The sequence below is a fragment of the Colossoma macropomum genome, unplaced genomic scaffold (assembly GCF_904425465.1).
Source record: "Colossoma macropomum unplaced genomic scaffold, Colossoma_macropomum, whole genome shotgun sequence".
NCBI classification, from domain to species: domain Eukaryota; kingdom Metazoa; phylum Chordata; class Actinopteri; order Characiformes; family Serrasalmidae; genus Colossoma; species Colossoma macropomum.
In genome coordinates, this window is record NW_023494787.1 from 322,564 (window position 1) to 347,382 (window position 24,819).

Consider the following 24,819-nt stretch of genomic DNA (forward strand, 5'->3'; position numbering starts at 1 on the left):
GATTACAGACAGAACAGACAGAGAGACAGCTTTACAAACACAGACAGAACAGACAGAGAGACAGCTTTACACACAGAGGCTACAGACAGAACAGACAATGAGACAGCTTTACACAGAAATTACAGACAGAACAGACAGAGAAACAGCTTTACACACAGACTACAGACAGAACAGACAGAGAGACAGCTTTACACGGAGATTACAGACAGAACAGACAGAGAGACAGCTTTACACAGAGATTACAGACAGAACAGACAGAGTCATCTTTACACAGAGATTACAGACAGAACAGACAGAGTCATCTTTACACAGAGATTACAGACAGAACAGACAGAGTCATCTTTACACAGATTAGACAGAACAGACAGTCAGCTTTACACAGACTACAGAGAGAACAGACAGAGAGACAGCTTTACACAGAGATTACAGACAGAACAGACAGAGAGACAGCTTTACACACACAGACTACAGACAGAACAGACAGTGAAACAGATTTACACAGAGATTACAGACAGAACAGACAGAGAAACAGCTTTACACACAGAGGCTACAGACAGAACAGACAGAGAGACAGCTTTACACAGAGATTACAGACAGAACAGACAGAGAGACAGCTTTACACAGAGATTACAGACAGAACAGACAGAGACAGCTTTACACAGAGATTACAGACAGAACAGACAGAGAGACAGCTTTACACACACATACTACAGACAGAACAGACAGAGAGACAGCTTTACACAGAGATTACAGACAGAACAGACAGAGAGACAGCTTTACTCACAGAGGCTACAGACAGAACAGACAGAGAGACATCTTTACACAGAGATTACAGACAGAACAGACAAAGAGACAGCTTTACACAGAGGCTACAGACAGAACAGACAGAGAGACAGCTTTACACAGAGATTATAGACAGAACAGACAGAGAGACAGCTTTACACACAGAGGCTACAGACAACAGACAGAGAAACAGCTTTACACAGATTACAGACAGAACAGACAGAGAGACAGCTTTACAAACACAGACAGAACAGACAGAGAGACAGCTTTACACACAGAGGCTACAGACAGAACAGACAATGAGACAGCTTTACACAGAAATTACAGACAGAACAGACAGAGAAACAGCTTTACACACAGACTACAGACAGAACAGACAGAGAGACAGCTTTACACAGAGATTACAGACAGAACAGACAGAGAGACAGCTTTATACGGAGATTACAGACAGAACAGACAGAGAGACAGCTTTTCACACACAGACTACAGACAGAACAGACAGAGAGACAGCTTTTCACAGAGATTACAGACAGAACAGACAGAGTCATCTTTACACAGAGATTAGACAGAACAGACAATCAGCTTTACACAGACTACAGAGAGAACAGACAGAGAGACAGCTTTACACACAGACTACCGACAGAACAGAGAGACAGCTTTACACATACATACTACCGACAGAACAGACAGAGAGACAGCTTTACTCACAGAGGCTACATACAGAACAGAGAGAGACAGTGTGTGTGAGTGAGTGAGTGAGTGAGTGAGTTTTACACATAGAGACTACCGACAGAACAGACAGAGAAACAGCTTTACACCCAGAAACTACAGACAGAACAGACAGAGAAACAGCTTTGCACCCAGAAACTACAGACAGAACAGAAAGAGACAGCTTTACACACAGAGACTACAGACAGAACAGACAGAGAGACAGCTTTACACAGAGATTACAGACAGAACAGACAGTCAGCTTTACACAGACTACAGAGAGAACAGACAGAGAGACAGCTTTACACGGAGATTACAGACAGAACAGACAGAGAGACAGCTTTACACAGAGATTACAGACAGAACAGACAGAGTCATCTTTACACAGAGATTACAGACAGAACAGACAGAGTCATCTTTACACAGAGATTACAGACAGAACAGACAGAGTCATCTTTACACAGAGATTAGACAGAACAGACAGTCAGCTTTACACAGACTACAGAGAGAACAGACAGAGAGACAGCTTTACACAGAGATTACAGACAGAACAGACAGAGAGACAGCTTTACACACACAGACTACAGAGAGAACAGACAGAGAGACAGCTTTACACAGAGATTACAGACAGAACAGACAGAGTCATCTTTACACAGAGATTAGACAGAACAGACAGTCAGCTTTACCCAGACTACAGAGAGAACAGACAGAGAGACAGCTTTACACGGAGATTACAGACAGAACAGACAGAGTCATCTTTACACAGAGATTAGACAGAACAGACAGTCAGCTTTACACAGACTACAGAGAGAACAGACAGAGAGACAGCTTTACACACAGACTACCGACAGAACAGAGAGACAGCTTTACACACACATACTACAGACAGAACAAACAGAGAGACAGCTTTACACACAAAGACTACAGACAGAACAGAGAGAGACAGCTTTACACACAGACTACCGACAGAACAGACAGAGAGACAGCTTTACACACAGAGGCTACATACAGAACAGACAGAGACAGTGCGTGTGAGTGAGAGTGAGTGAGTGAGTTTTACACAGAGACTACCGACAGAACAGACAGAGAAACAGCTTTACACCCAGAAACTACCGACAGAACAGACAGAGAAACAGCTTTGCACCCAGAAACTACAGACAGAACAGAAAGAGACAGCTTTACACCCAGAGACTGCAGACAGAGAGACAGCTTTACACACAGAGACTACAGACAGAACAAACAGAGAGACAGCTTTACACCCAGAGACTGCAGACAGAGAGACAGCTTTACACACAGAGACTACAGACAGAACAAACAGAGAGACAGCTTTACACCCAGAGACTACAGACAGAGAGAGAGCTTTACACACAGAGGCTACAGACAGAACAGACAGAGACAGTGCGTGTGATTGAGAGTGTGTGTGTGAGTGAGTGAGTGAGCTTTACACACAGAAACAACAGACAGAACAGAGAGACAGCTTTACACACATACTATAGACAGAACAGAAAGAGACAGTGTGTGTGTGTGTGTGAATGTGTGTGTGTGAATGTGTGTGTGGGTGTGTGTAAGTGTGTATGTGAATGTGTGTGTGTGAATGTGTGTGTAAGTGTGTATGTGAATGTGTGTGTAAGTGTGTGTCAGTGTGTGTGAATGTGTGTGTGTGTGTGTAAGTGTGTGTGTGTTTGTGTGTGTGTAAGTGTGTGTCAGTGTGTGTGTGTGTGAGTGACTGAGTCAGTGTGTGTGTGTGTGTGTGTGTGTATGTGTGTGTGTGTATGTGTGTGTGTGTAAGTGTGTGTGTGAATGTGTGTGTGTGTGAGTGTGTGTGTGTGTGTGTGTGTGTGTGTGTGTGTATGTGTGTCAGTGTGTGTGTGTGTGTGAGTGACTGAGTCAGTGTGTGTGTGTGTGTGTCTGTGTGTGTGTGTGTGAGTGACTGAGTCAGTGTGTGTGTGTGTGAATGTGTGTGTGTGTGTGTGAGTGACTGAGTCAGTGTGTGTGTGTGTGAATGTGTGTGTGTGAATATGTGTGTGTGTAAGTGTGTGTGTGAATGTGTGTGTGTAAGTGTGTGTGAATGTGTGTGTGTGTGTGTGTGAGTGACTGAGTCAGTGTGTGTGTGAATGTGTGTGAATGTGTGTGTGTGTAAGTGTGTGTGTGAATGTGTGTGTGTAAGTGTGTGTGAATGTGTGTGTGTGTAAGTGTGTGTGTGAATGTGTGTGTGTAAGTGTGTGTGTGTGTCAGTGTGTGTGTGAATGTGTGTGTGTAAGTGTGTGTGTGAATGTGTGTGTGTAAGTGTGTGTGTGAATGTGTGTGTGTGAGAGAGTGTGTGTGTGTGTCAGTGTGTGTGTGAATGTGTGTGTGTAAGTGTGTGTGTGAATGTGTGTGTGTAAGTGTGTGTGTGAATGTGTGTGTGTAAGTGACTGAGTCAGTGTGTGTGTGTGTGTGAATGTGTGTGTGTGTAAGTGTGTGTGTGTAAGTGTGTGTGTGTGTCAGTGTGTGTGTGTGAGTGAGTCAGTGTGTGTGTGTGAATGTGTGTGTGTGTAAGTGTGTGTGTGAATGTGTGTGTGTGTGTCAGTGTGTGTGTGTGTGTATGTTAATGTGTGTGTGAATGTGTGTGTGTGTGTCAGTGTGTGTGTGTGTGTGTGTGAGTGACTGAGTCAGTGTGTGTGTGTGTGTGTGTGAATGACTGAGTCAGTGTGTGTGTGTGTTTAAGTGTGTGTGTGAATGTGTGTGTGTGTGTAAGTGTGTGTGTGAATGTGTGTGTGTGTGTGTGTGAGTGACTGAGTCACTCTGTGTGTGTGTATGTGAATGTGTGTGTGTGTAAGTGTGTGTGTCAGTGTGTGTGTGTGTGTGAGTGACTGAGTCAGTGTGTGTGTGTGAGTGACCGAGTCAGTGTGTGTGTGTGTGTGAATGTGTGTGTGAATGTGTGTGTGTGTGTGTGAGTGACTGTGTCAGTGTGTAAGTGTGTATGTGAATGTGTTTGTGTGTAAGTGTGTGTGTGAATGTGTGTGTGTGTGTATGTGAATGTGTGTGTGTGTGAGTGACTGAGTCAGTGTGTGTGTGTGTATGTGTGTGTGTGTAAGTGTGTGTGTGAATGTGTGTGTGTAAGTGTGTGTGTCAGTGTGTGTGTGTGAGTGACTGAGTCAGTGTGTGTGTGTGTGAATGTGTGTGTGAATGTGTGTGTGTGTACGTGTGTGTGTGAATGTGTGTGTGTGTAAGTGTGTGTGTGAATGTGTGTGTGTAAGTGTGTGTGTGTAAGTGTGTGTGTGAATGTGTGTGTGAATGTGTGTGTGTGAGTGACTGTGTCAGTGTGTAAGTGTGTATGTGAATGTGTTTGTGTGTGTGTGTGTGTGAATGTGTGTGTCTAAGTGTGTGTGTGTAAGTGTGTGTGTGAATGTGTGTGTGTAAGTGTGTGTGTGTAAGTGTGTGTGTGTAAGTGTGTGTGTGAATGTGTGTGTGAATGTGTGTGTGTGAGTGACTGTGTCAGTGTGTAAGTGTGTATGTGAATGTGTTTGTGTGTAAGTGTGTGTGTGAATGTGTGTGTGTAAGTGTGTGTGTGTAAGTGTGTGTGTGTAAGTGTGTGTGTGAATGTGTGTGTGAATGTGTGTGTGTGAGTGACTGTGTCAGTGTGTAAGTGTGTATGTGAATGTGTTTGTGTGTAAGTGTGTGTGTGAATGTGTGTGTGTAAGTGTGTGTGTGAATGTGTGTGTGTAAGTGTTTGTGTATAAGTGTGTGTGTGTAAGTGTGTGTGTGTAAGTGTTTGTGTATAAGTGTGTGTGTGAATGTGTGTGTGTAAGTGTCTGTACCTCGTATGGTTTCTCCTCCTGGTCTATCAGGAACTCCTCAATATCAAACAGGCTCTTATAGTAGTTGAGGTTTTTGGAGAGCTGTGGGTCTCCCGGGTTCCGCTGTAGGTACGTGTGTGCTGCTGATGCGGCCTTCTCCAGGTTATTCACCTACACACACACACACACACACACACACACACACACACACACACACACACACACACAGGATGTCACACTGCAATCAGTCATGTGATCCTGTTCACACCCAGCAGGTTTGGTTCTATTAAAGTGGCTATGTGGTGTGATTGCTCTGTTAGTGCAGCTCCCTAGAACACGAGAGAACACTGCCACTGAAACCTTGGAGCACCAAATAACTGGAACCCCTTTAAAATGAACTCGGTTCAGTTTGTTTTAACATGAATGCAAAACAGCCTAAAAAGAGCAGATACAGAGTGACGCGTCCCCTCCAAGCAGAAAGACGATGCTCAGGCGTCTAATCCCTCCTTCATGAGCTCCGAGTTACAGATCGGACAGTTTTAGTTTTAAGTGTTTAAAACGTCTCTGTTTTATAAAGGCAGTGATCCAGTCGAGGCCGGACGTTACAGTGATTTTACTTCACGAGAGGCTGCAGTAACTCTGCTGTGGATCAGAGGTGCTCAGTCCTGGTCCTGGAGATCTTCCACCCTGGTTAGTTCAGATCCAGCACACCTGCCTCTGATATCAGACACTCCAGAAGGCTTCACTTCCTGGATCAGGTGTATCAGATTAGGGGTTAAACTCTGCAGAGCTCCAGAATCAGGACTGAACTCTCTGATCTACAAAATGATAAAACAAACTCACAGGAAACCAGTTCCAGCGTACTTTTGTTTTTATGACATTTGTTTCCATCAGTAGTTTAGATGTGAAAGTGAGAACACTAAGAGAACCAGAACTAATTCATACACTGGTTTATTTTATAACCAAGAGAACCAAACTACAGAAATAAGCACCTCCTAAAACACTGAATGGAGGAAAAACTGAGTGAAGAGGTGAAAGATGAAATAATGACCGCAGCATGATTCTGATAGTGTGTGAAGAACCGAGGGCCTGTTTTATTACTGTTATTACTGCTTTATTATAAATATCACATATAATAATACAGAGTGTCTTAGTAAAGGGGGGTGTTCAGACTGTTGGCAGCACAGTGAGATCCTGCTTTGGTTGTGAGACTTCCTGCCCGTCTGCAGAAGAATGAGGTGATTGTTTGGGCTCCAGTGGGAGGAGGGGTGCAGTGTGTTAGGTATGGGGAGAGTTTGTTAGGTATGTGGGGGTTACTGTATGACAACACACATCAGAACCAATATCCAACTAAATAATATAATATAATATAATAATAATGTATCAGTATTCAGACTGAAGGTAACAGCCAAATTGATTACATCACAATCCAGAACAAATAAGAATATTTCAAAAATATTTCAGCAAACTCGAGATAAACCTGCTCAGGTGGGTCCTGGCATGAAAAAGTTTGTGAACCCCCGAATTACAGAGTGCAAGAGTTTGTTCAACAGTGTTTGTGTGTGTTAGAAGGTGTAGGAGTGTATTACAGGGTGTTTGGTGTGTGTAGTAGTGTAGTATTATAGTAGTATTGCAGGGTGTTTTGTGTGTGTTAGAGAGTATTAAATAGTGTTAGTGTGTGTGCGAGTGTGTATGAGTGTATTACAGGGTGTTTGTGTGTGACAGAGTGTATTGCAGGGTGTTTGTGTGCGAGAGAGTGTATTACAGGGTGTTTGGGTGTGTGTTAGAGTGTGTGCGGTGGGGTTGGGGGGGGTTTATTGGCCGTGAAGGCCGCAGGCTGCGTTTACGTGGCAAGGCGCTTTTCCCCCGCGCGCCGGCAGATGGCGCCCCAACTCCGTTTACTGTCATCTGAGCGCGGAATAATCAGAGATTCCGTGATCAAACTGCGACACTCAGATTGGCTAATGAAGATCAGACATAATCACATCTTCAATAACTTCATATTAATATTTAATCTGCTGAGCGCGCCGCTGCACAATGACCCCCCCCCCACACACACACACAATCCCCACACACACACACACACACACACACAATCCCCACACACACACACAATCCCCACACACACACACACACAATCCCCACACACACCTACAGTAAATAAAGTAGAAAATCATTAGACACTCATTTCTGCTGAGTTTAGACAAAAACACTGAGGAGTTACTAGAGCTGTAAACGGGGAGCTCAGCTTTCTCACAAACTCTCCGTTCCACCTTAAATGGTGCAGCTGTTACGGCGCCACAAAGTGACTACTGCACCATTTAAGGTGGAACGGAGAATTCCAGCAAGGAGCCAGCCTGAGCTTCGCGTTCAATGCTGCTGTGACTCTTTCAGCTGCTTATCGATTAGTCTAACAGATCGATCAACAGCTGCACCATTTAAGGTGGAACGGAAAATCCGTACGCCTCGTTGAATGAATGGAGAGAGCTGACCACAAACGCGAAGCTGATCGTGCTGAACCCCAGCGTCCTCACCGCGCGCTCTAACACTACTGACCTGGTAGTAGGCGTACTGCAGGTACCGGTAAGGTTCTCTCCTCTGGAACGCCAGCAGCGTGTCCTGTCTGGGGAAGGCTTTGGAGAACACAGGCAAGGCGGCTTTGCAGCGCTTCAGACACGCCGCTCTCCGCAGGAAGCTCTCCATCACTCTCAGCCCGGGCTCCCGGCTCTCCAGGCTCTCCTCCCCGCGGGCCTCCAGGCTGCAGTTGCGGGCGCAGACGGCCTCGCTCTCCCTAAGCAGGCGGTGGATCCTCAAACTGAGCTCCAGCAGCCGCACGGTCTCCTTCCACCGCGCGGAGCCGAAGAACTCCAGCGCGGAGCCGTACGCGGTGTCCAGCGGCATCAGGTCGCTCTCCGGGAAGCTGCTGAAGCTGTAGCCTTCATACTGAGCCCGGGCCCGGACGAGGAGCAGCAGGAGCACCGCTGCCGCCCAACAGGACCACCGAGACCACCACGGAACTCCAGCCATGTTCACCTCAGCCTCTACACCTCCACAGGAAGGTCCGGATTGAGCTTCATGCCTCCGCGCACGTAGAGAAGCCCATCCGGAGGAGGAGGAGAGGGAGGAGGAGTGGAAAAAGTCTGCTAATATCAACTTTTACAACTTTAAAGGAGGCAGCGCAGGGGCGCGCTCTGCTGGAGACCACCGCGCACGACTACAGCAACCTCCACGAAGAAGGAGAGCCGCGTTTACGAGGTCAGTGCTTTACTCTTTATTAGAAAAACGGACCGAACTTCACTTTTCAGAGTTTATAGACGCTTTAGCTGGAGTTACAGGACGCAGCACGCGCAAACATCAAACCATCGGAAAGTTACAACAAAAGAGGCGCGCAGAGACATGAGGGGCTGCAGTGACGTGGAGCGCGTGTAGTTTAGTCTTTATGTATCGATAATGTGGTGTGTCTGTCAGACTAATCGATAACTGAAAGAGTCACAGTAGCGCTGAACACGGAGCTGAAGGTGGCTTTCAGCTGGAATTCTCCGTTCCACCTTAAATGGTGCAGCAGTTACATTGTGGCGCCTGAGGCTCTGCTGCAGGATTTAAGGTGGAACGGAGAATTCCAACTTCAGCCCGTTTTAATAGTTTCTCTCTCTCTCTCTCTCTCCCTCTTTGTGCACACGTGGACAGAAAGGGGCGGGCTCTTCTCCCGGAAACACGTCACTTTTGAGATGATCTCAGCGCGTGCTGCAGGGCTGCAGTTTGGGTCTTTAACTCTCAGGTCAGAGGGTTAGAGAGGAGGAGGAAGAGAAGGCAGAAGAGAAAGAAGGAAAAGAGGGAGGTGTGTGTGTGTGTGTGTGTGTGTGTGTGTGTGTGTGAGTGAGTGAGTGAGAGAGAGAGAGAGAAATGGATGTGAGGAGTGTGTTTCTGTGTGTGTTGCTGTGTGTGCGGTGTTGGGCGGGGCCTGTGGAGGATGTGAAGATTGACAGGTACTCGTTACCCACGCTGTGTGCGCGCGAGGTCCAGCAGGGGGACTATGTCCGGTACCACTACACAGGAACCTTCACCAACGGAACCAAGTTCGACTCCAGGTGAGTGTGCAGGTTTACCTGGACAGGTCAGACGGGTCACTCACACCTGCTCAGTGTGGCTGGTTCAGTGTATGAGGCGATTCAGGTCTGTAAACATGTTTATGATATAGTTTATGATCATAATTACTCTGAGTTTATTATGAAGCTTTAAATGCAGTTTTACACTGAAACACTGAAACACTCAGATACAGAAAATCACAGTGACGTTTCTATATGTTCTATAATAAGAGCTGAGCTTCATTAAAGGTCCTCAGTGATGCCTGTTATTAATTAAAGCAGTTACCTGATCATTCAGTGACTCATTCAGTCATTCAGTAACCCAGTCATTCAGTTATTCAGTAACCCAGTCATTCAGTTATTCAGTAACCCAGTCATTCAGTAACCCAGTCATTCAGTTATTCAGTAACCCAGTCATTCAGTTATTCAGTAACATAGTCATTCAGTTATTCAGTAACCCAGTCATTCACTCATTCAGTAACCCAGTCATTCAGTTATTCAGTAACCCAGTCATTCAGTTATTCAGTAACCCAGTCATTCACTCATTCAGTAACCCAGTCATTCAGTTATTCAGTAACATAGTCATTCAGTTATTCAGTAACATAGTCATTCAGTTATTCAGTAACCCAGTCATTCAGTTATTCAGTAACCCAGTCATTCAGTTATTCAGTAACCCAGTCATTCAGTTATTCAGTAACATAGTCATTCAGTTATTCAGTAACCCAGTCATTCAGTCATTCACTAACCCAGTCATTCACTCATTCAGTAACCCAGTCATTCAGTTATTCAGTAACCCAGTCATTCAGTTATTCAGTAACATAGTCATTCACTCATTCAGTCACTCAGTAACCCAGTCATTCAGTCATTCACTAACCCAGTCATTCAGTTATTCAGTAACTCAGTTATTCAGTCATTCAATAACTCAGTTATTCAGTCATTCAATAACTCAGTTATTCAGCCATTCAGTAACCCAGTTATTCAGTTACTCAGTAACCCAGTCATTCAGTCATTTAGTAACCCATTTATTCCTTTACCCAGTAACCCAGTCATTGTCATTCAGTAACCCAGTTATTCGGTTACTCAGTAACCCAATCATCCAGTCATTCAGTAACTCAGTCATTCAGTCATTCAGTAACTCAGTCATTCAGTCATTGAGTAACCCAGTCATCCAGTAACCCAGCCATTCAGTCATTCAGTAACTCACTCATTCAGTCATTCAGTAACCCAGCCATTCAGTCATTCAGTAACTCACTCATTCAGTTGTTTAATAACCCAGTCATTCACTCATTCAGTAACCCAGTCATTCAGCAACCCAGCCATTCAGTTGTTCAGTAACCCAGTCGTTCGGTCATTCAGTAACTCACTCATTCAGTCATTCAGTATCCCAGTCATTTACTAACCCAGTCATTCAGTAACCCAGTCATTCACTAACCCAGTCATTAAGTCATTCAGTAACCCAGTCATTCACTAACCCAGTCATTTAGTCATTCAGTAACCCGGTCATTCAGTTACTCAGTAGCCCAGTCATTCAGTAATACAGTGAAAAAAAGGTTATAGAGCTGATTGACTACCTTCCTCAAAGGTGAATGTTGTTATTTTTGAAATTTCAGTAAAGAATTTATTGGAAGTGAAGTTATTTGTCAAGTGATTTTTTGGGTAATTGTTTTTTCCTGATTTAGCAAGTTTAGATAGCAAGGAAAGTCTACAGACAAACAGCGACACATTTTGAAACATAAAATGTGTTTTCCTTTAATTTCTTATCCGTCTGCTATTACCAAACACAATTCTGGTTGTTTATAGCATAATAACATCTCTTTTAATGCGATAAAAAGTGAATTAATTATTTTGAGTTTGTATAAATATCTAATTTACTACAGATGTAAGGTGCTGGAAAAGCTTGAAAACGGACCTTGAAAGTGCTTGAATTTGAGTTTGGAAAAGGTGTATGAACCCTGCATTTAGATATTCAGTAACCCAGTCACTCACTAACCCAGTCACTTAGTGACTCGGTCATTCTAATCTCTCTCTCTGTCTCTCTCTCTGTCTCTCTCTCTCTCTCTCTCTCTCTCTGTAGTTTAGATAAAGGTGCTCCGTTTATGGGTCCAGTTGGTTCTGAGAGTAAAGTAATTCCGGGTCTGGATAGAGGAGTTCAGGGAATGTGTGTGAACGAGCGGAGAAAAATCACCATCCCCCCCCACCTGGGGTACGGCGTCACCGGAGCAGGTAACTCCACACACCACAACTTTACACTCTGGTCTTTACACCCCAATCTTTACACTCTGATCTTTACGCTGATGTTTACACTCCAGTCTTCACACTCCGATCTTTACAATCTGATGTTTACACTCTGGTCTTTACACTCTTGTCTTTACAATCCAATCTTTACACTCTGACCTTTACACTCTGATCTTTACACTCTGGTCTTTACACTCTTGTCTTTACAATCCAATCTTTACACTCTGGTCTTTACACTGATGTTTACATTCTGGTCTTTACAGCCCAATCTTTACACTCTGGTGTTTACACATTACACTCTGCTCTTTATCTGCTGATCTTGGCTTTATTGAGATCTGATGATCTCTAACATTATGAATCAGGTTTTCAGGTTTAATCTGAATTCTTTGTAATCATCAGGTTCTCTCTGTTTATTTATTCATAGTTCTTGTAACTCTTATTGTTTGTTATCCTGTGTGGACCAGAGGAGGATGGGTTCCTCTTTTGAGTCATGATTCCTCTCAGTGGTTCTTCCGGTCACTCTGAGATTTACGTGGCGATGCTCATTTGGGGCTCAGACCGGATTTCTTTAAAGCCACTTTGTTACAACAGCCGTTGTAAAAAGGAATTATATAAAAAATGAATTAGAATTTGATGCTTACAAACTGTCAACTTAACACACCAATCAGCACAGCAGCTTTACATACCAGTTGTTGTCACCTTGGAGAACGTGTCCTGGCTAGTACCAGTAGATAGAGTCCCAACAAACCTTCAGCTCAGACTTTGCCAGAGAACACGTTGTAAAATGACAGCATAAGTGACATACAAGACATTTCAGACAGTGTTGATTTAAAGAGATGATCTTCAGTCTGTGTTTTGAGACTGTGAGGGACTCACTCTGCTGTTCCAGTGGAAGTTCGTTCCTCCACCTGAGCTCCAGACAGAGACGAGTCTTGATGCTTGTCCTCATGCCATGTCCTGAAGAGTTCCGCTGAGCTGTACTCAACGTATGGATTGAGTTCTGACCGGTGCCATCGGCGGAGAGGGGCTGGTCCATTTTTGGGTTTGTAGGCATCTGATGCAGCTTCAGGAAAACAGTAAGGGGACCGGCAGTGCAGTATCCTGAGTGAACTGAGGAAGACTGAAGACGAGCCGAGCTGCTGCGTTCTGGATCAGCTGAAGGGCCTGACGGTTCTCAGAGGAAGACCAACCAGGATCCAGCTGAGTGGTCAAGCCTTGAGATGACCAGAGTCTGTATGAGAACCTGAGTGTCCTTCCGAGAGAGAAAGGGTCAAGTCCTCTGGATGAAACCTGCATGACCAAGTCAGGTTCGCAGTGTGAGCTGAGGACAATAACTGGTCATCCAGAATTGCACGAAGGCTTCATGCATGTTCATACAGAGTGACCATCATGGTGAGGACCTGTAGTTCCAGGGATGAACAGCAGTCTTGCTAGGATTAAGCTTAATGAGATCCATGAGGTCAGCCAGACATCCCAAAATGTGACTATAAACCTGAGAGTCATCAGCAGAGCAATTATAGGACATTACATCACCAAGAGAACGAGTGTGAAGAGGAAAGAGAAGAGGACCCAGCAGTGAGCCTTGTGGAACACCAATGGAGCCTTTGTGGAGCAGATGTTACCTAATAACAGCACTTTTCCAGATACGACTTGAACCACTTCCATGCAGAGCAAGCGAATCCAAGGATGGACAGGAGGATCTTGTAGTGTTTACGGTTGCAGAGAAATAAAGGAGAATCAGAGCCGATGAAGGCAGTGACTGAGGAGTTTCGGGCAGTGAGACCAGCCGAACTGTGAGGGCAGTTTCTGTTGAGTGTGCTGGGTTGAAGCCGGACTGTTTGAGGTCCTGCAGCTGGTTCTGAGTGAGAAAGAGAGATCACTGAATTATAGACTGCAGGGTCAGTGTGGATGGGATGCAGAGAAGAAAAACAGGTTAGAGGACTAAGAGCCGGATGAGGACTGCAGGGGGGGCCGAGGACACAGACTGGCAGATTATATTAATCTTCTCCTCAAAGCAGGAGACAAAGTCCTCTGAGGTAAGAGACGAAGATGGTGGGGGGGGCAGAGAAAACGCTGAAGAGCAGGTGGATCAGAAACTTCCAGAGAGAACTTAGGAGAAACGGTTACGAGCAAAGATCTGAATCTAGTTGTAATTTCTTTTACCTTCTTTCTCTCTTTTTCTACTATCTCTCTTTATATTTTCTCTCTCTCTCTGTCTCTCTCTCTTTCTCTCTCTTTCTCTCTCTCTCAGGGTCCGTCATTCCTCCTGATACGACGCTGGTGTTTGATGTCGTCCTGTTGGATGTTTGGAATAAAGCTGATAAAGCTGAGATCCGGACGCTGTTCAGGCCGCAGAGCTGCAGACGCTCAGTCCAGCGCAGCGACTTCGTCAGATACCACTACAACGGAACCCTGCTGAACGGAACCGTGTTCGACTCCAGGTACACACACATATACAAACACACACACTAATACACTAACACACACACTAACACACACACTAATACACTAACACACACACTAACACACACACTAATACGCTAACACACACACACAACAGATCTCTGCTGAACAGAGCCAACTCCAGGTACACAAACACTAATACACTAACACACACACTAATACACTAACACACACACTAATACACTAACACACACACAAACACACACACTAACACACACACTAATACACTAACACACACACTAACACACACACTAATACACAAACACACACACTAATACACTAACACACACAAACACACACACTAATACACTAACACACACACTAATACACTAACACACACACTAATACACAAACACACACACTAATACACTAACACACGCACACAACAGATCTCTGCTGAACAGAGCCAACTCCAGGTACACACACACTAATACACTAACACACACACGAACACACACACAAATACACTAACACACACACGAACACACACACAAATACACTAACACACACACGAACACGCACACAAATACACTAACACACACACAACGGATCCCTGCTGAATGGAACCAACTCCAGGTACACACACACACACTAATACATGAACACACACACAAACACATCACAAATACACTAACACACACACTAACACAAACACAACGGAACCCTGCTGAATGGAACCGAGTTCGACTCCAGGGACACACACATACACAAACACACACACTAATACACTAACACACACACTAACACACACACTAATACACTAACACACACACACTAACACACACACTAATACACTAACACACACACACTAACACACACACTAATACACTAACACACACACACACACACTAATACACTAACACACACACACACACACTAACACACACACTAATACACTAACACACACACACACTAACACACACTAATACACTAGCACATACACTAACACACATACTAACACAAACAAAACGGAACCCTGCTGAACGGAACTGTGTTCAACTCCAGGTACACACACACATTAACACACACACACACACGGTCCCGCTCCGTCCTGTGCTGCGTCTGTGTTTATCTGTGGTTCTGTCTCAGTTACTGGAGGAACGTTACGTACAACACGTATGTGGGTCAGGGGGAGCTGATTAAGGGGATGGACGAGGGGCTGCTGGGAACGTGTATCGGAGAGAGACGCTCCGTCATCATCCCACCATTCCTGGCCTACGGAGAGAAAGGATACGGTAAACACTCTGTGCTACTGCTGTTAAAGCCATATCCCGTTTACCCAGCATTCCTCTCAGGCTCTCTGTCGGGGTCAGAGGTTACGCAGTGTCTTTTTGTGTCCAGGCTCGAAGGTTCCGGCATTCGCGACGGTGATTTTCGACGTGCTGCTGGTGGACGTGTTTAACGTGAAGGACGACGTGCAGGTGGAGGTGCAGGACGTCCCGCAGCCCTGCAGGAGAAAAGCGCAGGCCGGAGATTTCATCCGCTACCACTATAACGGAACCTTCCAGGACGGAACGCCGTTCGACTCCAGGTCAGCCAATCAGAGAGAGAGACAGGCAGTGGTGATGAGAAGAGATGGAGTTATAGCAGCACATCTATCAGAAATGTCCGTATATTTAAAGAAATACTGATATTTCTGGTTCTAAAATCTGATTGGCCAAGCCACGTTCTCAACTGCCAGTTCACAAATCAACTGAATTCTGTATTACAGCGCCAAGTTATTAAAAAATATATGCACACCAGCATATATAATCACTATAATGGGAATATGGAATGTTAGTGAAAGCATTTCAAATATTAATGATATTATTACAATATTAATGGCAGAACTGGGAATATTGCTGGTATATAAGTGACAGCTTTAGGAATATGACTGCATTAAGAATATTAGTAACAACTTGGAATATTCATGACACTCAAAATATTATTGGAATATTAGTGACAGCACTGGGAATATTACTGAAATGTTAGTGACAGCACTGGGAATATTACTGAAATATTAGTGACAGCACTGGGAATATTACTGGAATATTAGTGACAGCACTGGGAATATTACTGAAATAGTAGTGACAGCACTGGGAATGTTACTGAAATAGTAGTGACAGCACTGGGAATATTACTGAAATGTTAGTGACAGCACTGTGAATATTACTGAAATAGTAGTGACAGCACTGGGAATATTACTGGAATATTAGTGACAGCACTGGGAATATTACTGGAATTTTAGTGACAGCACTGGGAATGTTACTGAAATAGTAGTGACAGCACTGGGAATATTACTGAAATAGTAGTGACAGCACTGGGAATATTACTGGAATATTAGTGACAGCACTGGGAATATTACTGAAATAGTAGTGACAGCACTGGGAATATTACTGAAATAGTAATGACAGCGCTGGGAATATTACTGGAATATTAGTGACAGCACTGGGAATATTACTGAAATATTAGTGACAGCAATGGGAATATTACTGAAATAGTAGTGACAGCACTGGGAATATTCCTGGAATATTAGTGACAGCACTGGAAATATTCCTGAAATAGTAGTGACAGCACTGGGAATATTACTGAAATAGTAGTGACAGCACTGAGAATATTACTGAAATAGTAGTGACAGCACTGGGAATATTCCTGGAATTTTAGTGACAGCACTGGGAATATTACTGGAATATTAATGACAGCACTGGGAATATTACTGGAATATTAGTGACAGCACTGGGAATATTACTGAAATAGTAGTGACAGCCCTGGGAATGTTACTGAAATAGTAGTGACAGCCCTGGGAGTATTACTGAAATAGTAGTGACAGCACTGGGAATATTCCTGGAATATTAGTGACAGCACTGGGAATATTACTGAAAGTAGTGACAGCACTGGAAATATTAGTGACAGCACTGGGAATATTACTGGAATATTAGTGACAGCACTGGGAATATTACTGGAAATATTAGTGACAGCACTGGGAATATTACTGGAATATTAGTGACAGCACTGGGAATATTACTGGAATATTAGTGACAGCACTGGGAATGTTACTGAAATATTAGTGACAGCACTGGGAATGTTACTGAAATATTAGTGACAGCACTGGGAATATTACTGGAATATTAGTGACAGCACTGGGAATATTACTGAAATAGTAGTGACAGCACTGGGAATATTACTGGAATTTTAGTGACAGCACTGGGAATGTTACTGAAATAGTAGTGACAGCACTGGGAATATTACTGGAATAGTAGTGACAGCACTGGGAATATTACTGAAATAGTAGTGACAGCACTGGGAATATTACTGGAATTTTAGTGACAGCACTGGGAATATTACTGAAATAGTAGTGACAGCACTGGGAATATTACTGAAATAGTGGTGACAGCACTGGGAATATTACTGGAATTTTAGTGACAGCACTGGGAATATTACTGAAATAGTAGTGACAGCACTGGGAATATTACTGAAATAGTAGTGACAGCACTGGGAATATTACTGGAATATTAGTGACAGTACTGGGAATATTATGGGAATATTAGTGACAGCACTGGGAATATTACGGGAATATTAGTGACAGCACTGGGAATATTACTGGAATATTAGTGACAGCACTGGGAATATTACGGGAATATTAGTGACAGCACTGGGAATATTACTGGAATAGTAGTGACAGCACTGGGAATATTATGGAAATAATAGTGACAGCACTGGGAATATTACTGAAATAGTAGTGACAGCACTGGGAATATTACTGGAATTTTAGTGACAGCACTGGGAATATTACTGAAATAGTAGTGACAGCACTGGGAATATTACTGAAATAGTGGTGACAGCACTGGGAATGTTACTGGAATTTTAGTGACAGCACTGGGAATATTACTGAAATATTAGTGACAGCACTGGGAATATTACTGAAATAGTAGTGACAGCACTGGGAATATTACTGGAATATCAGTGACAGCACTGGGAATATTACTGAAATAGTAGTGACAGCACTGGGAATATTACTGGAATTTTAGTGACAGCCCTGTGAATGTTACTGAAATAGTAGTGACAGCACTGGGAATGTTACTGAAATATTAGTGACAGCACTGGGAATATTACTGAAATAGTAGTGACAGCACTGGGAATATTACTGGAATATCAGTGACAGCACTGGGAATATTACTGAAATATTAGTGACAGCACTGGGAATATTACTAGAATATTAGTGACAGCACTGGGAATATTACTGGAATATTAGTGACAGCACTGAGAATATTATGGGAATATTAGTGACAGCCCTGGGAATATTACGGGAATATTAGTGACAGTACTGGGAATATTATGGGAATTTTAGTGACAGCACTGGGAATATTACTGGAATATTAGTGACAGCACTGGGAATATTACTGGAATATTAGTAACAGCACTGGGAATATTACTAGAATATTAGTGACAGCATTGGGAATATTACTGGAATATTAGTGACAGCACTGGGAATATTATGGGAATATTAGTGACAGCACTGGGAATATTACTGGAATATTAGTGACAGCACTGAGAATATTATGGGAATATTAGTGACAGCCCTGGGAATATTACGGGAATATTAGTGACAGTACTGGGAATATTATGGGAATTTTAGTGACAGCACTGGGAATATTACTGGAATATTAGTGACAGCACTGGGAATATTACTGGAATATTAGTAACAGCACTGGGAATATTACTAGAATATTAGTGACAGCATTGGGAATATTACTGGAATATTAGTGACAGCACTGGGAATATTATGGGAATATTAGTGACAGCCCTGGGAATATTATGGGAATATTAGTGACAGTACTGGGAATATTATGGGAATATTAGTGACAGCACTGGGAATATTACTGGAATATTAGTGACAGCACTGGGAATATTACTGGAATATTAGTGACAGCACTGGGAATATTACGGGAATGTAAGTGTTTGCTGTTTCTGCTCTGTTCTGTAAACACAGCTACCAGCGGAACAGCACCTATAACACCTACATCGGTCTGGGTCACGTGATCGCTGGGATGGACAAGGCGCTGCTGGGAGTCTGTGTAGGGGAAAAGAGACGGGTCACCATCCCCCCTCACCTGGCGTACGGAGAGAACGGGACGGGTACAGTCTCTCACACACACACACACTCACACAATCTCACACACACACACACACACACACATTCATTCATTCACTCATTCACACACATAACACACACACTCACACATACACACTCCGTGTTCCCTGTGTCCGGTTCTCCTGCAGGTTCTTTAATCCCCGGCTCAGCTGTGCTGATCTTCGACCTTCACATCATCGACTTCCACAACCCCTCCGACTCGGTGGACATCAGGGTCACTCACACTCCGGCGGACTGCAGTGACACCTGCACCACTAACGACCTCATCACCTACCGCTACAACTGCTCCCTGCTGGACGGAACACACCTCTACTCATCGTACGCCCCCTACAGGCAGCATGTGGCCATCACACCCTGCACTTACTGACCTGTTAATCTGTAGTGCTGAGAGAGAGAGTTAGAGATACCGGGGGGTAGTGGTCAGTGTGTGAAGTTTATAGCTGTGAGTCTGTGTGTCGACTTCATTACACCCTAAAACACTTCATTACCTGGTCACTGATGCTGTACGACACACTGTTCTCTGTAAAGACGGACTGAAGTCGCATCAGACGCCGCATAATCAGCTCTGTTAGAGATGAATTAACTCCACATGGTTGTAAGTGTGATGATGATGAAAACACACAGTTAGCAACATGCTAACTTCCATTACTTTGCTTAGCTATAATAGCCTCGTAGCTCCAGAGCCGAACTACAGAAGTGAACTTCAGACGCCAAACACGTCTCAGCTGATCGGCTACAGTTAGGGTGGGTTGAGGTGGTCTTGTGGAGGGGGGGCACAGATGGAATCACTGCGATGCAGCTGCTGTTTGTAAATTACAATAATTCTTTAGTAGACTATAACAGATCAGTAACCTTTAAAACTCAGGGTTGTTAAAACATGTTTATTTGATCAGAAGCTTCACAAACACAGTTCAACTTCATGAACAGAGTCAGAGTGTTTGGGTCTCTGAAGGTTAAAATCGTAACTGCTATAGATTAAAATAAGAGCATAATTAATAAAGCAGCAGTGTTAATGTGTTAATGACAGTTATGCAGTTTTATCTGTGCATTAACCGTTGCTGGTCTCCACAGGGACGACTACGCCAAGCTTCCACAGGTCACTCTGGGTCAGGGGACGGTGATCGAGGGTTTGGAGAAAGGCCTGCAGGGCATGTGTGTCGGAGAACGCAGAGAAGTGACCATTCCTCCACACTTCGGCCACGGACAAGACGGAGGTGATGAAACACTCTGATTTAAAGCTCTCTGTGTTTGTACACTCCTAACATAAAAGATGGTTCTTCAAGGGTTATTTAGGAAAGAAAATAGAACCATGAACACTCAAAGAACCCTTTGCATGATTAAAGCGTTCTTTGCATCATGAAATGGTTCATCAGATTGATGGTTCTTCGAGTGTTTATGATTTTATATATATATATATATATATATAATTTTAAGTATATATATAATTTTTAACAAAGGACCATCTTTTATTTTTTCCAATATTCTCCCCAGTTTTAGTCGTACCCAGTTCCACCCAGTAGTCAGGACTCTCCCAATCACACAATACCACCAGCGCTAGGAAGGTGAAGGCAAACACAGGCTTCCTCTGACTCCTGAGAAGCTCCACCGCACCCAGAGAGAGAGGACAACTCTGTTCTCCTGGACTCCCGGACACAGACGGCTGTAGTATCACCAAGGATCAAACTCATGGCCTCCTGATGAGAAGACCAACGCTTAAACGGTTGTGCCACTCGGGAGCCAGAATCATCAAGTACATAGGATCTGCTTTTGGCCAGGAAGCTTCTCAGATGTTCTGTTCTGCTTATCAGTGTGTGTTACATGGTTTGTTTGGATGTGACTGATGTTGCTCAGTGTGGAGAAACGGAGGGTCCCGAGGATCCAGGTTAAGTGGAGAACCAGCAGAGATCTGGGCTGCATCCAGAAACCTTGAGAGTTCCTGCTTTTTCGACTGATTCTCCTCCATAACCTGGAAAACCGTTTTCGTGATGCCATCTTACCAGCTGTCCAAATACCAGAGGAGCTGGAGGAAGGGACGTGGAAGGTTCTGGACGCAGTTATGGTCTTATCAGCTGCTTCTATGCCAGGACGCTGACGTCACCATCGGAAATCTGAGGGCTGCTGTGTTCGGCTTTGGTGACCAAAGGCAGCACAAACTCACTACAGGAGACCTTCTGAAGGCATAGTCAATCCAGATCTCTGACCTGATCCCAATGGAAAGATTCTTCTCCACCTGCTTGTTTACTGAGTTCCTCTTAGAAACTTACCTGAATTCACCCCAGTTCCTCGTGGCCCTTAGCAGCTTTTACTCTGAAACGTCCTCTTTCCTCCTGAGAAGCTCAGCCTTGTTCTGAAAAGTGACGTCTCTGAAGCTTCATGGACGCCTCGCCTCCCGTCTCTGAACTGCTCCTCTGCTCAGTTTTGTGGTTCAGTGACAGCAAAGAAGTTTGTGATGTTTCCTGTTCATAGTGAAGTTATGGCTGATGGTGTCTGCAGGTTGATTAATGAATGTATAGACAGAAGTTCTTCCTCACTTTTCTCTGTTCAGTGAAAACCCGAGGTTCTGGATCTTCTGCTGTGCTTCTGTGTTTGGGGACCTCTCAGTGATCGGTGGACTCGGGTGTATCTGAGGTTGTTGAGGTTCCAGCTTAGTGAACTGTTTCTCCAGAACAGATCTTCGAGTGTGGTGATGGAGGAGGGTGTGAGATCAATGCTGTGTTGCTATTAAAAAACAGTAATTCTGTTCTTCAGGGTCGGGTCAGTGTGAACAGTGACTCGACTGAACGCTGCGAGTTTGTTTGTGTTATTGTAGCTGAAAACTGAGGGTCTCAGTAAAGTCTGTGATGTTGTGTTTGTAGTTTGCAGGTCAGATGTTCCTCAGTGTTCTTCTCTTCTAGTCTTGCTCATATTCCTCTTCATAATTAATGCAGTGCTGATATTTCTGGTCTGTCGGTCTCTCTCTGACGCCCCCCGCAGGCTCAGGTGTGCCCAGCAGTGCGGTGCTGCTGTTTGAGCTGGAGCTGCTGGAGCTGCAGAGGGGCGTTCCTGAGGGATACCTGTTCCTGTGGCTGGAGGACAGTCCAGAACCTCTGTTCCCCGCCATGGACCTCAACCACAACCAGGAGGTTCCCTTAGAGGAGGTGAGTGCGCACACACACACACACACACACACACACAGACACAGACACAGACACAAACACACAGACACAACCACACACAGACACACACACACACAGACACACAGACACAAACACACACACACACAGACACAACCACACACACACACACACACACACAGACACAGACACAGACACAAACACACAGACACAACCACACACAGACACAACCACACACACACACACACACACACACAGACACAACCACACACACACACACACACAGACACAACCACACACACACACACACACACAACCACACACGCACACACACACACAGACACACACACACACACACTCACACAGACACAACCACACACACACACACAGACACAACCACACACGCACACACACACACACAGACACACACACACACAGACACAACCACAACCACACACACACACAACCACACATGCACACACACACACACACACACACAGACACAACCACACACACACACACACACACACACACACAACCACACACGCACACACACACACACAGACACACACACACACACACACACAACCACACACGCACACACACAGACACACACACACACAGACACAACCACACACACACACACACACAACCACACACGCACACACACAGACACACACACTCACAGACACAACCACACACACACACACACACACATACACAGACACAACCACACACACACACACACACACACACACACAGACACAACCACACACACACACACACACACATACACAGACACAACCACACACACACACACACACACACACACACAGACACAACCACACACACACACACACACACACACATTCCATCCAGAATTTTTGGGATTCAGCCTCCAGTATCGTCCCGTTTTTTCTTAACTGTGTTGTTGGTGAAGGTCCTAAAGTCCCACCTGAACACAAACCCACATTTCCTCCTCTGTCTGTAGTTTACAGAGTTCATAAAGCTGCAGGTGTCGGAAGGCAGAGGTCGCCTGAGGCCTGGAGTGGACGGTGACATCATCATCAAAGACATGTTCACCAATCAGGATCAAAACTCCGATGGGAAGATCACAGCGAACGAGCTCCGAGTGCAGACGGACCACGGAGAGATCCCGGACCACGAGGAGCTGTAAAGCACCAAACACAGAACCTCAGCGTGTAGAACGTCTCAGAGAGAGAACCTTCAGATCATCAGTTCACTCTGAATGAGCTGCAGGAGCTTAAACCGCAGATTAAACTCGTTTCTTCCCTAAATGACTAAAAACCCTTCAATCAAACTTTTATCATCAGTTTAACCAACAGCATGTAAACAAAATTAATCACTTGGAATTATTATTATTGTTATTATTATTATTATTATTATTATTATTATTATTATGAGAACACTTAATCATTATCTAAGGAGCTTCCACTACCTACTCTCCTCCACCTGTACACCAGCGCAGGACATTCTAGAGCTTATCAGAACATTTCAGACCATTTCACAACAATCCAGAACATTTCAGAAAAATCCAGAATGTTATAGAACAATCTGGAATATTCCAGAACTTATAGGACATTTAGGAACATCCCAGAACTGTTTAGAACAGCTTAGAACAACATTTGAGAACATATCAGACCATTTCAGAACAATCTAGAACATTTTAGACCACTGCAGAATATTTCAGATTATACAACAGTCCAGAACAATCTGGAACATTTCAGAACTTTTCCAAAAAATATTTAATGTTAATAAACAGGTGAGCTGGTTTTGTGTAACTGAGCGTTTGTGAAGCTCCTTCTGTATTTATATGAACTCTGTTCTGATTGTTAATTTTAATGATTAATAATTGATTAAAAGCAGATCTGTGGAGTTTACAGTAATGATGATGATGGAGGAGACGGCGCCCCCTGCTGGGAGAATAACATGCCATTGTCACTAATCCACGTTACTAAAGTCCAGCCAGACTCTGTTCCTGACCACAGATCTGTACTCTGAGTGTGACCGACTGAGCCGTCTGAGTGTCTGAGTGTAGAGAGTTTAATAAGAATCTGAAGCCATAATAATCACAGAGTCCAGACCACCGAGGATCAGTAACAGCCCCTCAGTGTGAACGTTAATCAGAGTTTATCAGCTGATCTTTACTCTGAGTGATGATCAGGTTTATAACGAAGACAGAAATGTTTATACCTGATATCAGGATTTGAGTGTTTTGGAGATTTTAACAGATTTGAAAGATTCATTTGGTGCAAAACAAGAACCGTTTCAGCTTCTGGTGTTTTCTTAAACATTTTTCTGAACTGCAGAACAGAATAAATGTTTTTCTAATAAAGACATTTAAACTGATTCAGTGTGAAGACGATTCACTGCAGCTGGAACAGATGAAACTGAAATTTTGATTTTAGGTGAAATTTTGATTAGGTAATGGTGTCTGGGAGCCCCTGCTGGTGTGTGTGTGGTGTGAGTTCTGACCCGGATGAGTTGCTGTACCTGAGCAG

The 24,819-nt window shown here is 44.1% G+C and overlaps 3 protein-coding genes across 3 annotated transcripts in view; 2 read left to right on the forward strand and 1 right to left on the reverse strand.

Moving 5' to 3' along the window:
• The window catches only part of LOC118805147 (endoplasmic reticulum protein SC65-like), a 46,761-nt gene extending 38,435 nt beyond the window's left edge, over positions 1–8,326 (reverse strand). Inside the window, exons 1-2 of the mRNA XM_036565760.1 lie at positions 7,827–8,326; positions 5,292–5,441 (exon numbers count right to left, since the gene is read on the reverse strand). Of these exons, the coding sequence (XP_036421653.1) occupies positions 5,292–5,441; positions 7,827–8,297 (621 nt within the window). The 5' untranslated portion in view covers positions 8,298–8,326. The remainder of the gene's footprint in view (positions 1–5,291; positions 5,442–7,826) is intronic.
• The window catches only part of LOC118805159, a 1,027,118-nt gene that overhangs the window by 302,888 nt on the left and 699,411 nt on the right, over positions 1–24,819 (forward strand). The window lies entirely within an intron of this gene.
• On the forward strand, positions 8,410–24,667 carry fkbp10a (FKBP prolyl isomerase 10a). Its single transcript, XM_036565759.1, has 11 exons — positions 8,410–8,525; positions 8,958–9,358; positions 11,430–11,578; positions 13,842–14,031; positions 15,143–15,288; positions 15,395–15,584; positions 19,023–19,168; positions 19,313–19,502; positions 20,256–20,398; positions 22,158–22,321; positions 23,289–24,667. The coding sequence occupies exons 2-11, from the start codon at positions 9,174–9,176 to the stop codon at positions 23,472–23,474; spliced, it is 1,689 nt and encodes a 562-aa protein (XP_036421652.1). The 5' UTR covers positions 8,410–8,525; positions 8,958–9,173; the 3' UTR covers positions 23,475–24,667.

Bases quoted from the DNA above. Each gene is read 5' to 3' on its own strand.
- fkbp10a (XM_036565759.1), top strand. From the start codon at position 9,174: ATGGATGTGAGGAGTGTGTTTCTGTGTGTGTTGCTGTGTGTGCGGTGT. The intron at 19,503-20,255 runs GTACGCCCCCTA...TGGTCTCCACAG, and splicing joins GGAACACACCTCTACTCATC to GGACGACTACGCCAAGCTTC. The intron at 22,322-23,288 runs GTGAGTGCGCAC...CTCTGTCTGTAG, and splicing joins AGGAGGTTCCCTTAGAGGAG to TTTACAGAGTTCATAAAGCT.